Raw genomic sequence first — 10,972 nt, 5'->3', positions numbered from 1 at the left:
ATTATATAAATTTTCTATTTGGTCAATGATTTAATCATATAATTTAATGAACCTGTTTTGTTTTGTTTTTCAAATATTTGTGCTTCAGATGTAGTTACCGGATGATGAATTTTCCACGTATGCTCGATAGTCTTGTAATAAAAGCGCATGTAGAGTGTAGACGCTCCGGCCTGGCTCTCTCGGGGCGGGGGCGCCGCGGCGGGGGGGGGGGGGGGGCCGGACCCCGCCGCCGGAAGTGGGCACGGCCGGCCGCCTTTCCGGGCCGGAACTTCCGGCCCCCGCGTCACGCGGGGCGGGCGCCTTCCGGGGCAGGCCGGGGGCGGGCCGGGCCGGGGACGCTATTAAAGGCCGGACGCTTCCGGCGGCGCGGGCTGCGGCGGGGCTTGCTGGGATCATGGCGGAGAACCACTGCGAGCTGCTGCCGCCGGCGCCGGGCGGCCTCGGGGCGGGGCTGGGGGGCGGCCTGTGCCGCCGCTGCAGCGCGGGGCTCGGCGCCCTGGCCCAGCGCCCCGGCGGCGTGTCCAAGTGGGTCCGGCTGAACGTGGGCGGCACCTACTTCCTCACCACCCGGCAGACGCTGTGCCGGGACCCCAAGTCCTTCCTGTACCGGCTGTGCCAGGCCGACCCCGACCTGGACTCGGACAAGGTGAGGCCCGCGCGGGCCGCCCCGCCGCGCCCGGCGCCGCCGCCGCCCCGCCGCGCCCCGCGCCGGGGAGGACGGGCCGGCGCCCCGGGCCCCCGCCCCAGGCCCCCGCGGCCCCGCGCCGCGGGCGTGTCCCCGGGCCCCGCCGTCGATCCACCTTCCGGCCCCCGCCCCCCGCCCGGCGAGCGAGCCCCTTCCTCCCCGCCCACATTCCGGACGCGGCCTGGACGCCGGCGGGGGTCGGACGCGTCTCCCCGGGACTTGCATCTGGACTTGGCGCTCCATTGTTCTCGGCCCGACGCGCACCCGCTCGCCGCGCGCGGAGGGCCGGCCGGGGTGGCTCCTCGAGGGGGTGTCGCTCGGGTGAAGGGGTGGCCCAGGGGAGGCGAGGAGGGGCCGCCGGCACGTCACTGCCTGCCCGTGAGCCTCGTCTCCCTGCCGCCTCCACGCCGGCGGCAGCTCCAGGTCGGCTTGCAACTTGTCTTGGGTCAAAATTAATTCTCTGTCGTGCAGATGGTGACAAACTCTTAACTTTGCGAGGCTCCAGTGAGGAGCCCTGCGGGCGCGCTGGGCGGCGGGGGCTGGGAGGGCCTGCGGGGAGTGTGGGTCCCTGTGCTTGTCCCAGGCAGCTCACCAGCCTGATTCTCACTTTCCTGGGGCCTCCAGGCCTAAGGCTCCCCAGATCCCTCTTCGAGTTCGGGGAGCCTGCCATGCCGTCGTGTGGCGTGGCCTTTTGATCAGGAAATAACTGGAGTCACCACAAAACCACCCGTCGTGGGTAGAAATCAGTGTGAGATGCCAGCGTGCGGCCCACGCCCCAGCCCTCAGCTGTCCCCGCCGCTCCTTGGAGGAAGCTGGGCGCGTGGAGACTCGGCCTCCCGGAGGGAAACAGGCTCTTGCTCGCCCTGCCTCTTCCTTTTCTTGGCCTGGGCGTGTTTGTTTGTTTGTTTGTTTTTCAAAAGCCCTTCTCCGGGGTCCACTTGCAGTTTTCCCGGTGGGATCCTGTCTTATGCTTCAAGTTGGCTTTTAAATTCTCTTGTCTGTGAGGTTTTGAGGCCGGGGCTGCCTCCCTGCGTCAGAGCCGGCCAGCTGTCGCCTGCACAGTTAAGTGGATGAGCCCCATTATTTCACTGTCTCTCAGGACTACTTTAAAAGTCACGCTTTACTGGAATAGGAGCCCTTGGGGGAGCCACTTAACCCGTCAGCATATATCCGTGTTGTTGCTTTTTTCACCACCACCGTGCACGTCACCACATTCGATTTCCAAGTTATAACCCGAAATTGAGAGACTGAAGGTACCACAGCAGATCCGTTTCTGGCGCTAGGCTAGTGGATAGTAGAGAACGGTGTGTTTTAGTCACAGACGCTGGTTTTGCTAGAGAGAGGAACGCGGATCCGCCGCAGTCATGGCGAGAACGCGTGTGAGGTGCTCGGTCTTCTCAGCCCCACTTGGCTCAGGTGAAAGAGCATCCCAGGGTTCACACTGTCGCTAACGACACACCGGGCGAGGCAGCGGGGCTGAGGGTGCCGGGAGAGGGGTGTTTGGAGGGTGGGATGCCAGGAATTACATGATGGAGGAGAAGCAGGATGTTGATTCACAGGTGAAGCATCTCCATGGCCTGACCTCATGGGTGGCCTGCACCAAAGCCTGCCTGAGCGGCGGGCCCGGCTGGCCAGGGGCTGAGGCCTGGGGCGGCTCCGGGCCCAGTGTGTGGCCAGCATCTACCGAGCACCCGGCCTGGCAGAGGTGGTGCCGACCGGGCTTGGGAGAGGCCCGACAGGCTTGGCGCAGCGAGAGCCCTGGAGCTGCTGCTGGCCGCAGGTGTCTGGGGGCTCGGTCTGTGCCCGAGTGGGGGTAGAGGCTCAGGGTGTTTTCTGAGAGTCGAAAGACAAGTTGTTAGGGTGGCCGTGGGGAGGGCCGCTGAGCCCCAGGCTGTGCCCACGCCCCTCCTCCCCCACTCCCTCCTGTTCCCTGTCTCACTCCCAGCCTGGCCTCGCACCCCTGTCTCCAGGACTGACCCCAGGCCTTACTACCCACCTTCGCCCTCTTCACTCCCTCCGGGGTGCCCTCTGCGCACCTGCTGGGAGCGGCTCCCCCATCTCCCCTATTCCCTTAGGGGCAGGCCAGGGCGATGCTCCCTCCCGGAAGTGCTTGGCAGATACTTGACCTGTGACTCACTCCTGTGTCTGTTTCGGGGTGCCTGCCCGTAGGTGCTGACCTGGAAGCAGGTCAGAGTTGCTTCACGCTGAATCAGGCCCTGCTTCTGTGTGGAAGCACTCGCGGAGTTCAAGGGAGAAGGAAACGCTTTGAAGAGGTTGTTCTCCCCAGGGGAGCTGTGGTTGCTCGTGAGCTTCGAGCTTCGGTCCTGACAGAGTCCTGGTCCTGCCCGGGTGCAGGCCGGTGGATCTGAGGGGTCACTGAGGGCGGGGCCGGCCCATGCTCCTGAAGACAGGCCACCTGTCATCCTCGGCCCGTGCTCGATTTGGGGGCACTCGGTGGGGGCGTCAGGGTGGGAGGGTGGAGGGCATTCCACAGGCAGGTCCGAAGGCGGCCTGCTCGCGTCGCCTGGCCGGGGAGCTGGGCTCACGGTGCAGCATCTCCAAGCAGCTAAGGCAGTGGCCAGGCTGGCCCCCCAAATCCTGCCGGCCTGTGCCTGATGGGAGTGTGTCCCAGGCCTGGGGTGACTGTGCGTGACGTGCTCAGGCCTTTCTCCCGTGGTCGCCCGGGGTGGGGCGGGCCTCCGCCAGTGGGGTGCCCGCTGCTCTGGGTGCCCACCGTGAAGGCCCTAGGGGCCTCGGCCCCGCTCGCTCTGACCCCACAGGGCAGGGGTTGGTCTGGGCAGCGGGCCAGGCCCCTGCCTGTCTTTGCAAACAGGATATTGGGGAGAGATGCCCACTCGCCCGCACCGGGACTCAGTGCTCAGCCCCCCCAGAGCTCTCCCGGCCAGCATTTCCCGGCGACGGTCTCGCACGCGCTTGCCGGGAGCTGGCTCTGCGGGGCCCGGCCGGCCTGGAGGTGCCGCGCTCTGGGTGTGGGGTCGTCGCCCACGGAGTCAGACTGGGGCCCCGGGCCTGCCCTCCGCCCGCTCACCCGGCGTGGGGGCAGGCGAGGGCCCCTCCCTGAGCCCCAAGGCGGCGCCCGGGGCCCGCGCCTGGTCAGTCTCCCCTGCGCGCCGTGTCTCGGGAAGGACCAGAGCCGGCCCCCCCGTGTGTCCGCGCCGCCCGGCTTCCCGGGCACCCCGGCTTCCGTGCGGAGACCCGCGGCCCCGAGCCTGGAGCCGGGCGCAGGCCTGCGGCCTCCCGGTCCTGCTGGGCTGAGCAGCCCTGGAGCTTGGCCTGGTTTTGCGAGTCAGGTGGCGGTGACAGGCCTGGAAGGCCGGGCCGGCTTTTGAAACAGGTGTGGGGGAGGCAAGGGGTGCGGCCGCCCTTTGCCCCCCAGGGGGCGGCCTGTGCGCCTCACCTTTGGGGCCAGAGCGGGCAGAGGGCAGCCCCGCCAGCCGGGTGGTGGCTGCTGCTCGGGGCGGGGGCTGGGTGTGCACCGCCCGCTCTCGCTCCTCTGCTGGGTCCGACCCCGAGACCGCGGTGCCCCGGCCGGGGACGTGCTCGGGAGGGCCCCGCGAGATGGGCAGGCGGCGCCTGTAGCGGAGAGGTCGCCCCGCGGCCGCGGCCCTGCCTGGACTCCCTCACCCCATGGCCGGCCCTGCCGGCGGGCCCCGCCTTTGGTGACTGAAGGACGTGTGTCCCCAGAGAAGCCCCAGAGCTGCTGCTCATGGGGGGGGCCCTTCACGGTCCGAAGGGCGCCCTTCCCGGACATCCCGACTCTGCTTCTGAGCCCCTCGAATGGCGTCCGCCGGGGCTGGGAGGCCTCCTGGCTGGGGACCTGATGGTTGGGAGCCGCCAGCTCGGGCGCTTATGGCCGTGGGCGGGAGAGGCCCCCGGGGCTGGCCTGGTGCCCCGACAGCCTCGGGCCTCAGTGCCGTGTCAGGCCGCGGGTCTGGATCTGCAGAACCGGGAACCGCGGCGGTTCCGTGAGCCGGACGTCCTTTACGGTGGGTCATTTCGGAGTGAAAACCGTCCAGCTAGGAAGACGGCCAGCGCTAGCGCGGAGGATTCTGGGCTTTTGCCCTAAGCCCACAAAGCACCGCGAGAGGTTTTCTCTCGCCCGGCGGTGGGCGCCCGCACCCGGGAGCCGACGGGGTCTGGGGTGCTCGTGGCAGCTCTGCTCCCACCAGCAGGTGGGCGGGGGGCCCGGGGATCTGGGCGGGGGCCCCCAGGACAGCTGGCGGCATGGACTGGACGCCTTTGCCCACCCGGGAGTCTGGAGCCCAGCGGTGCAGCCTCACAGGGGGGCCAGGCGCCGCGGGGCGGGCCGCGGGAGGGCCAGCAGGGGCGTGGGGCGGGGGACGCCAGCGAGCCGTCTCCATTCCAGCTTTTCACCAGAAACCAAACCCGGCCTCGCCGCTCTGAGATGTCCTGTAAGTCGCCGAGGGGCCAGGCCCGCCGTCTCGCTGCCACCTTGCGGCCCGGTGGCCTTGTCCCAGACACCCCAGGGACACCCAGACGCCGACTCTCGGCGCCCCTCTGCTGCCCCATAAGTGACCTAAGAGTCTTCCGAATCTTGGGGCTGGGTGTGTCTGTTCGGCCGGGACCTGCATTTCCCCCTGCCCGGACTCCAGCCCCTCCGGCACCGTGCCTCGCAGCGGCGGGCTCCGGCCGGCCCAAGGGCAGCCGCGTGTCTCCCGGGATGGACGGCTGCCCGCTCTGGGCGATGCCCTCCCCGGTGCCCTCAGCCAGAACTCGCCGATCTCCGAGGGGCTGGTCGGGCGCTGCCAGGTGCCCCAGCGCGGCCCACGCGCAGGAAGCGCGTTCACGGAGAGGGGACAGCGGCTCGGGCGCCGGACGCAGGGCTGGAGGAGACGCCGGAGGGCTGGCGGTCGAGGGGTTGCAGCTCTGGACCGCCCCGCGGTGAGGGGCTTGGCCCGCAGCCCCGGCCTCGGTGCTGGCCAGCTCCTCTGGCGGCTGGGGGCTCAGCCTGCAGGGGCCGTGCTGTGAGCAGTGGAGCGCCCCGAAGCTGCACCTCTGTGTCCCCCTCTGTGGAGCAAGCTCTGGTGGTAGGCGAGCCTCGGTGGGGTCCTGAGGGGCCCCTCGATCTGCCGGCTCCCAGCAAGCATGGTCTTTCCTGGCTGTGCCTGGGCCCCAGAGGCCGCCGCTTTTGGGTGCTCCTGGCCTGGGTGAAGCTGGGGGTCCCTGCACAGAGGCTGGCCTGCCCTTCCTGGGACGGCCAGGGGCAGGCCATTGCCCCTGAGCAGAAAAGGTGGCTCCTGCGTGGCCAGCCCCTGGGTGGAGTCCACGTTGCCAGGGTGCCTCGTTTCCCACGCCCAAGCAGGGCCCTGAACTGGCCCTGAGCGCGGTGCCGCCGCGGGACGCCCTCTGCTTCAGCCCTGTCTGCAGGCCCAGCCCCAGCCCCAGCCCCTCCGGGGCCCGTGTTCCCTCGGTTCCCCTCTGCTGCCCGGCCCGGCCGTGGCCCCACCCAGCCGTCCAGCCTTGCAGACCGCGCCTCAGCCTGGGAGTTGCGCCCCAGAAATGACTTCCTCCTTCTCTGTGGGGTCCCAGCACCTGTGGCGTGACCTGCGCGTGTCCCAACGGAGGCCTCGTGGCGGCCCTGGGTCCTGAGGGCAGGCGAGCCCCACCGCTGACCTGCCCCCGCCTCAGCCAGGCTGGGCGTCTGCCGCTCGGTGCCCCCGCCGCGGTGTGAGCGTCCCGCTTGGGCGAGATCCCCACGGGGCGGCGGCCGCCGTTCCTTCCTGTCCAGGGAGTGGGCCCCTCTGTTGGCAGTGGGGACCCCTTCGCTCTGGCCTCGTGCTCCAGGCGCCCTCAGCCCGTTGGGGGAGGGCAGGGCTGTGGGACGCTGAGCCACACCTGGGCGCGGTGGGGTTGCGGCTGGGGCGAGAAGGCCTTGGGGCCGGAGGCTGGATGCCGGGGGACGCTCGGCAGTGTGCTCCGAGAACAGGCCTCCCGGCTTCGCGCCGGGGGTTTAGGGAAGAAACCCCTGAAAGCAGCGGTTTTCCCATAAAGGCGCGAATCGCGTGCTCAGGAAAGGAAAACTGGGCCCTAACCCTGCGCCCGGCGGAGGACACGGCGCCTGCCTCTGGCCTCCTTGGGGCTCACCGTGCCCCCCGCCTTCCAGGCCTCCTGGCTTGCTGCGCCCCGGTTCTCGCCAGCTGAGCCCCAGCAGCCACTTAACGGACAGGGAGGTGACTTTCTGGTCTCCGGAGGCCTTGGTGCCGATGCCCTGGGGCAGGGTTCCCAGAGCGCCCTTCACGGCAGGCTCCTCCCGCTCCCCTCCGTGGGCTGGGCTTGGGGGCAGGCAGAGAGAGCTGGGCTGGCCTGGGGCAGGGCGCCTGCCGGCTGACCGGGTGCGTGGCCAGCTCAGCCCAGCGTGTGTGGTCAGGGCCGCGGGCCCTGCTCCCAGGCCTCTGTGCCTTGTCCGGCAGATCCGCGCGGGGTGGATCTGGGATGAACAGGCAGCCCCTTGGTTTCCTTCTCCCTAGTACCTCCTGGACCTGTAAGGAGACCCCTGTAGTCATCACGCTTTAGAATACAACAGGTCATCTCGATATCAGACCCAGCTTGGGCCCCTTGGCCTGCAGGCGGGCTGGGGGCCGGTGGCGGGCCTGGCTCACACCCCTACCGACTCCCTGCAGCCAGCTGTCCCCCCTCCACAGGATGAAACGGGCGCCTACCTGATCGACAGAGACCCCACCTACTTCGGGCCTGTACTGAACTACCTGAGACACGGGAAGCTGGTCATCAACAAGGACCTCGCGGAGGAGGGTGAGCGTCCGGGCTGCGTGGGCCCACCTGCTCTGCAGATGCCCGGGGCGCCTGGCATTTGCCGCCGGTGGTGGGGGGTGGCCGTGCTGCCCCCACCCAGGAAGTGGACACTGTTAGAGCCAAGTTGACCGCCAGGACCCACGTAACGTAGGCCTCGGGGACAGTGGCCAGTCCGGGCCCCCACTGTCTGGTTAGGGACGCTGCTGGGTGAAGGATGGTCAGCCCCGGCGCCCTTGGGGCAGCTCTGGCTCCCCAGGCTTCCCGTCACTCCCTGCTGGTGGCTGAGACTGACCAGCTCCCCCAGCCTGGACTTCCGTGTGCTCCTGCAGTCTGTGGGGCTGAACACTTTGAGCATCACCCCGGCTTGTTTGGGGGATTCCTGCTTCAGCCCCTCAGGCAGGCGCTTCTCCCAAAGCACCAGGCGCTCCTGACTCTGCCGGCCACCACGGATCTGAGGGGGCTCCGGGAGCGGGGCCTGCGTCCTGTCTCTGCACGACGCCCTCGTAGCCCGAGAAAGGGACCTTCCAGGTCCGCCATCCGTCCCCCGCCTCACACCACCGTGCGCAGCCAGGCGGGGGCCCCGCCGTGTGGAGTGAGGCCCAGCCAGCAGGAGGCTGCTCAGAGCCCTCTGGGATGTCCCTAGGGAATGTCGGGAGCACGGCCTCTTGGTCTGTTCTTTGGCATTTCCTGGGGGCCGGGGCGTCGGGATAGGGAGCACGACAAGGGCTTCCACCAGGAAGAGAGGCCAGAGGGGCCTCCACCGGCCAGGCCCCACAGGGCAGGCGGGTCAGGCTGAGGGGCGGGTGCCCGTGCCCACCAGCTCGGGACAGGCACTCTCTGGGGAGGCACTGGGCCTCGGGCCTCTCGCCAGCGGGGCCTGGCAGGACTGGGGCTGCTGCCCAGCCTGCGTGCAGTGCCTCTGCGGGCGGGCGTGGACGGCGGCAGCGGTTACCCTGGTCCGGGCTGATCTGCTGAAAATCAGTTATTTTTCCTATTCCAGGAGTGTTGGAGGAAGCAGAATTTTACAATATCACCTCACTAATAAAACTTGTAAAGGACAAAATTAGAGAACGAGACAGCAAAACCACACAGGTGAGTGGCTGCGCTGCTGAGGCGTCCGGGCTGCGCCGGCGCCCCCTGCTGACCTGGGGCGGCCAACGCGGGCTCGGGCCACCAGCTGCTGCCTGCTGCCCCCAGCTGCCGCGGGGCCTTCCCCTTTCCAGTGTGAAGAGGCGAAGAATTCTGGGGAGACGGTCCAGTGGGGGGAGGGGGGCGGGGGAGGAGCTGGGGCTCCCTGGGGGAGGCAGCGTGTGGGAGGGCCCTTGGCACCTGGCTCGGCTAGGGGCCGGCCCTTCTCAGAAGGCAGGTGTGGTCAGTGATCTAGGCCTGGTGCCCTGCACCAAGCGCCCACCCATTAGTGCTGGGCATGGTCAGTGCTGCCTCAGCCACGCTGCTGCCCCACGGGCCGGGGAAGGAGAGTGGGAGCGGGCTGTGCCGGCCGAGAGGTGCCGAAGGGCCTGAAGCAGGGCCTGAGGCAGCATCTGTTCCATTTGTAGCTCTGCTGCCTTGCCCGCCCTCCCCCCCCCAGGCTCACCTGCACCCAGCCCCCCCAGAGCGCCCAGTGGCTTGCTGGGGACCTGGCCACTGCCGATAGCTGAGCTGGGGGTGCCATGGTGCTGGGTGAGAGGCCAGGACCACTCCACCCCATCCTGCAGGCTCACCCCACAGCCTCAGGGTGGTTGGGAGGGAGCTGGGCCCAGGCTCCCCTCCCGGGAACCAAGCAGAAGACCCACCCGGCGCTGACGGCTCAGGCTGGGCTGCAGCGTCTCAACAGCCTGCGACCCGCGTCACTCCCTGGAGGCCAGTCAGCCTGCCTCCGTCCCGCCCTGTCTCCTGGTCGCCCCGACGGTGTCCCCAGGGCAGGTCCCTGGATGCCACCACAGCAGGGCAGGTGCTGGCGGCTGGGGGAGGCAGGCCACCTCCGGGAGGCTCGGGTGGGGCCGCCCGGCCTCGCGCCCATGGTGCCTCTTGTCACCGTGTGTCAGGGCCGAGCACAGGGGCCGCCAGACTGTGCTGGGGCGCACCAGGGTGGCTCGGGGCAGCCTGGCTCCCAGGTGGGCGCGGCTCTCACCCGCGTGTCCTGCAGGTGCCCGTGAAGCACGTGTACCGCGTGCTGCAGTGCCAGGAGGAGGAGATCACGCATGTGGTGTCCACCCTGTCCGACGGCTGGAAGTTCGAGCAGGTGAGGCTGCGGCCGGGACCTGTGGCTGCCCGGGGTCCCCGGGGCCTCTCCACAAGGCCCGTGCGTGGGGCAGACGGCGCAGCCCTCAGCCCCGGCTCTGTCTTCTCGCCGCTTCCTCCTCTTGCTCTGGCCGGGCTCCGTGGTGCTGCTCCCTGCATCCTGCCCTGCCTCCCCGCTCCGCCCTCTGCCCAGCGCACCCACAGACTGCCCCTCGCGTGCCTATGCTCAGCGTGTCCGCGGGGCGTCTGGCCCATCCACCGAGGGCCTGGGCTGGACCCGCAGGGCCGTGTCTGTGCCGCAGCTCCGGGCGGCCTGGGCTGTGGTCAGTGGGCTTCTCTCCACAGCTGGTCAGCATCGGCTCCTCCTACAACTACGGTAGCGAGGACCAGGCTGAGTTCCTGTGTGTGGTGTCCAAGGAGCTGCACAACGCCCCCTACGGCACGGCCAGCGAGCCCAGCGAGAAAGCCAAGGTGGGCGGCGGGCTCCCCTGCAGGCGGGCGTCCATCCAGACGCTTGGGCGCCTTCCTGTCCCTGGTGCTCCCAGACCCCAGCCCAGGCGTGGCCAAGGTCCCAGGCCCAGCCAGCTGGGGGCGCTTGGGGTCGCTGCCTGTCAGGTGGTAGGAGCACCCCCAGCTGGGGTGTCCTGGGTGGGGAGATGCTGCTGGGCCCTGGGCCTCCGTGGAGCGCTGACCCCTGCAGCCATGCCAGTGGGTCTCGATGCCCAGACGAAGCCAGGGAGGTGCCGGGGCGGGTGGGCTGCCGCCATGGTGGGGGGGGGCCTGTCTGTTGGACATCAGGCTGGGATGGAGAGTGGAGGGAGCTGGAGGGGTCTGGGGATGCGTAAGCCGTGTCCCTCCCGCCAAAGCGAGGGTCTCAGCCTGCCGGTTGGGCTGGGCTGAGCTACCGCCTGGCTCCGGCTCTGGGGCCGGGTCCTCTGCAGGCCGCCTCCCTCCTGGGGCCCCAGTCGTCATCCTCTGCATTTGGTGCTTTCAGATTTTGCAAGAACGGGGTTCACGGATGTGAGGACCGCAGTGCTGACGCTGGGAGAGACCTTTTCCTTTTCTAAGATGTGGCTGAGCCCGCTCGGCCGTGAGGAGAACCCTGCTTTTGACAATTTCTCTACAGATCGGGTGTAAATCCTTTTTGCCTCTGAGGTGGGAGGTGAGAGGGACCAGCTGCCCGGGCCCACATCCCGGGAGGAGGCGGTTGCAGCAGGCGCGCCCCGGGGCTCCGCCGGTCTCTGCAGACCTGCG

At 68.9% G+C, this 10,972-nt stretch overlaps 1 protein-coding gene across 1 annotated transcript; it reads left to right on the top strand.

The window, feature by feature from the left end:
- Positions 1-394: 394 nt before the first annotated feature.
- Positions 395-10,742, top strand: KCTD5 (potassium channel tetramerization domain containing 5; the record flags this gene model as incomplete). The annotated part of the gene is made up of 6 exons (XM_084249636.1): positions 395-646; positions 7,369-7,477; positions 8,478-8,569; positions 9,624-9,719; positions 10,064-10,189; positions 10,713-10,742. 6 exons carry the CDS (start codon positions 395-397, stop codon positions 10,740-10,742), a joined length of 705 nt encoding a protein of 234 aa, XP_084105762.1.
- Positions 10,743-10,972: the final 230 nt, after the last annotated feature.

Source organism: Talpa europaea, assembly GCF_964194135.1.
Source record: "Talpa europaea genome assembly, chromosome: 12".
Lineage (NCBI taxonomy): Eukaryota > Metazoa > Chordata > Mammalia > Eulipotyphla > Talpidae > Talpa > Talpa europaea.
This window is presented reverse-complemented; position numbering and strand designations above follow the sequence as displayed.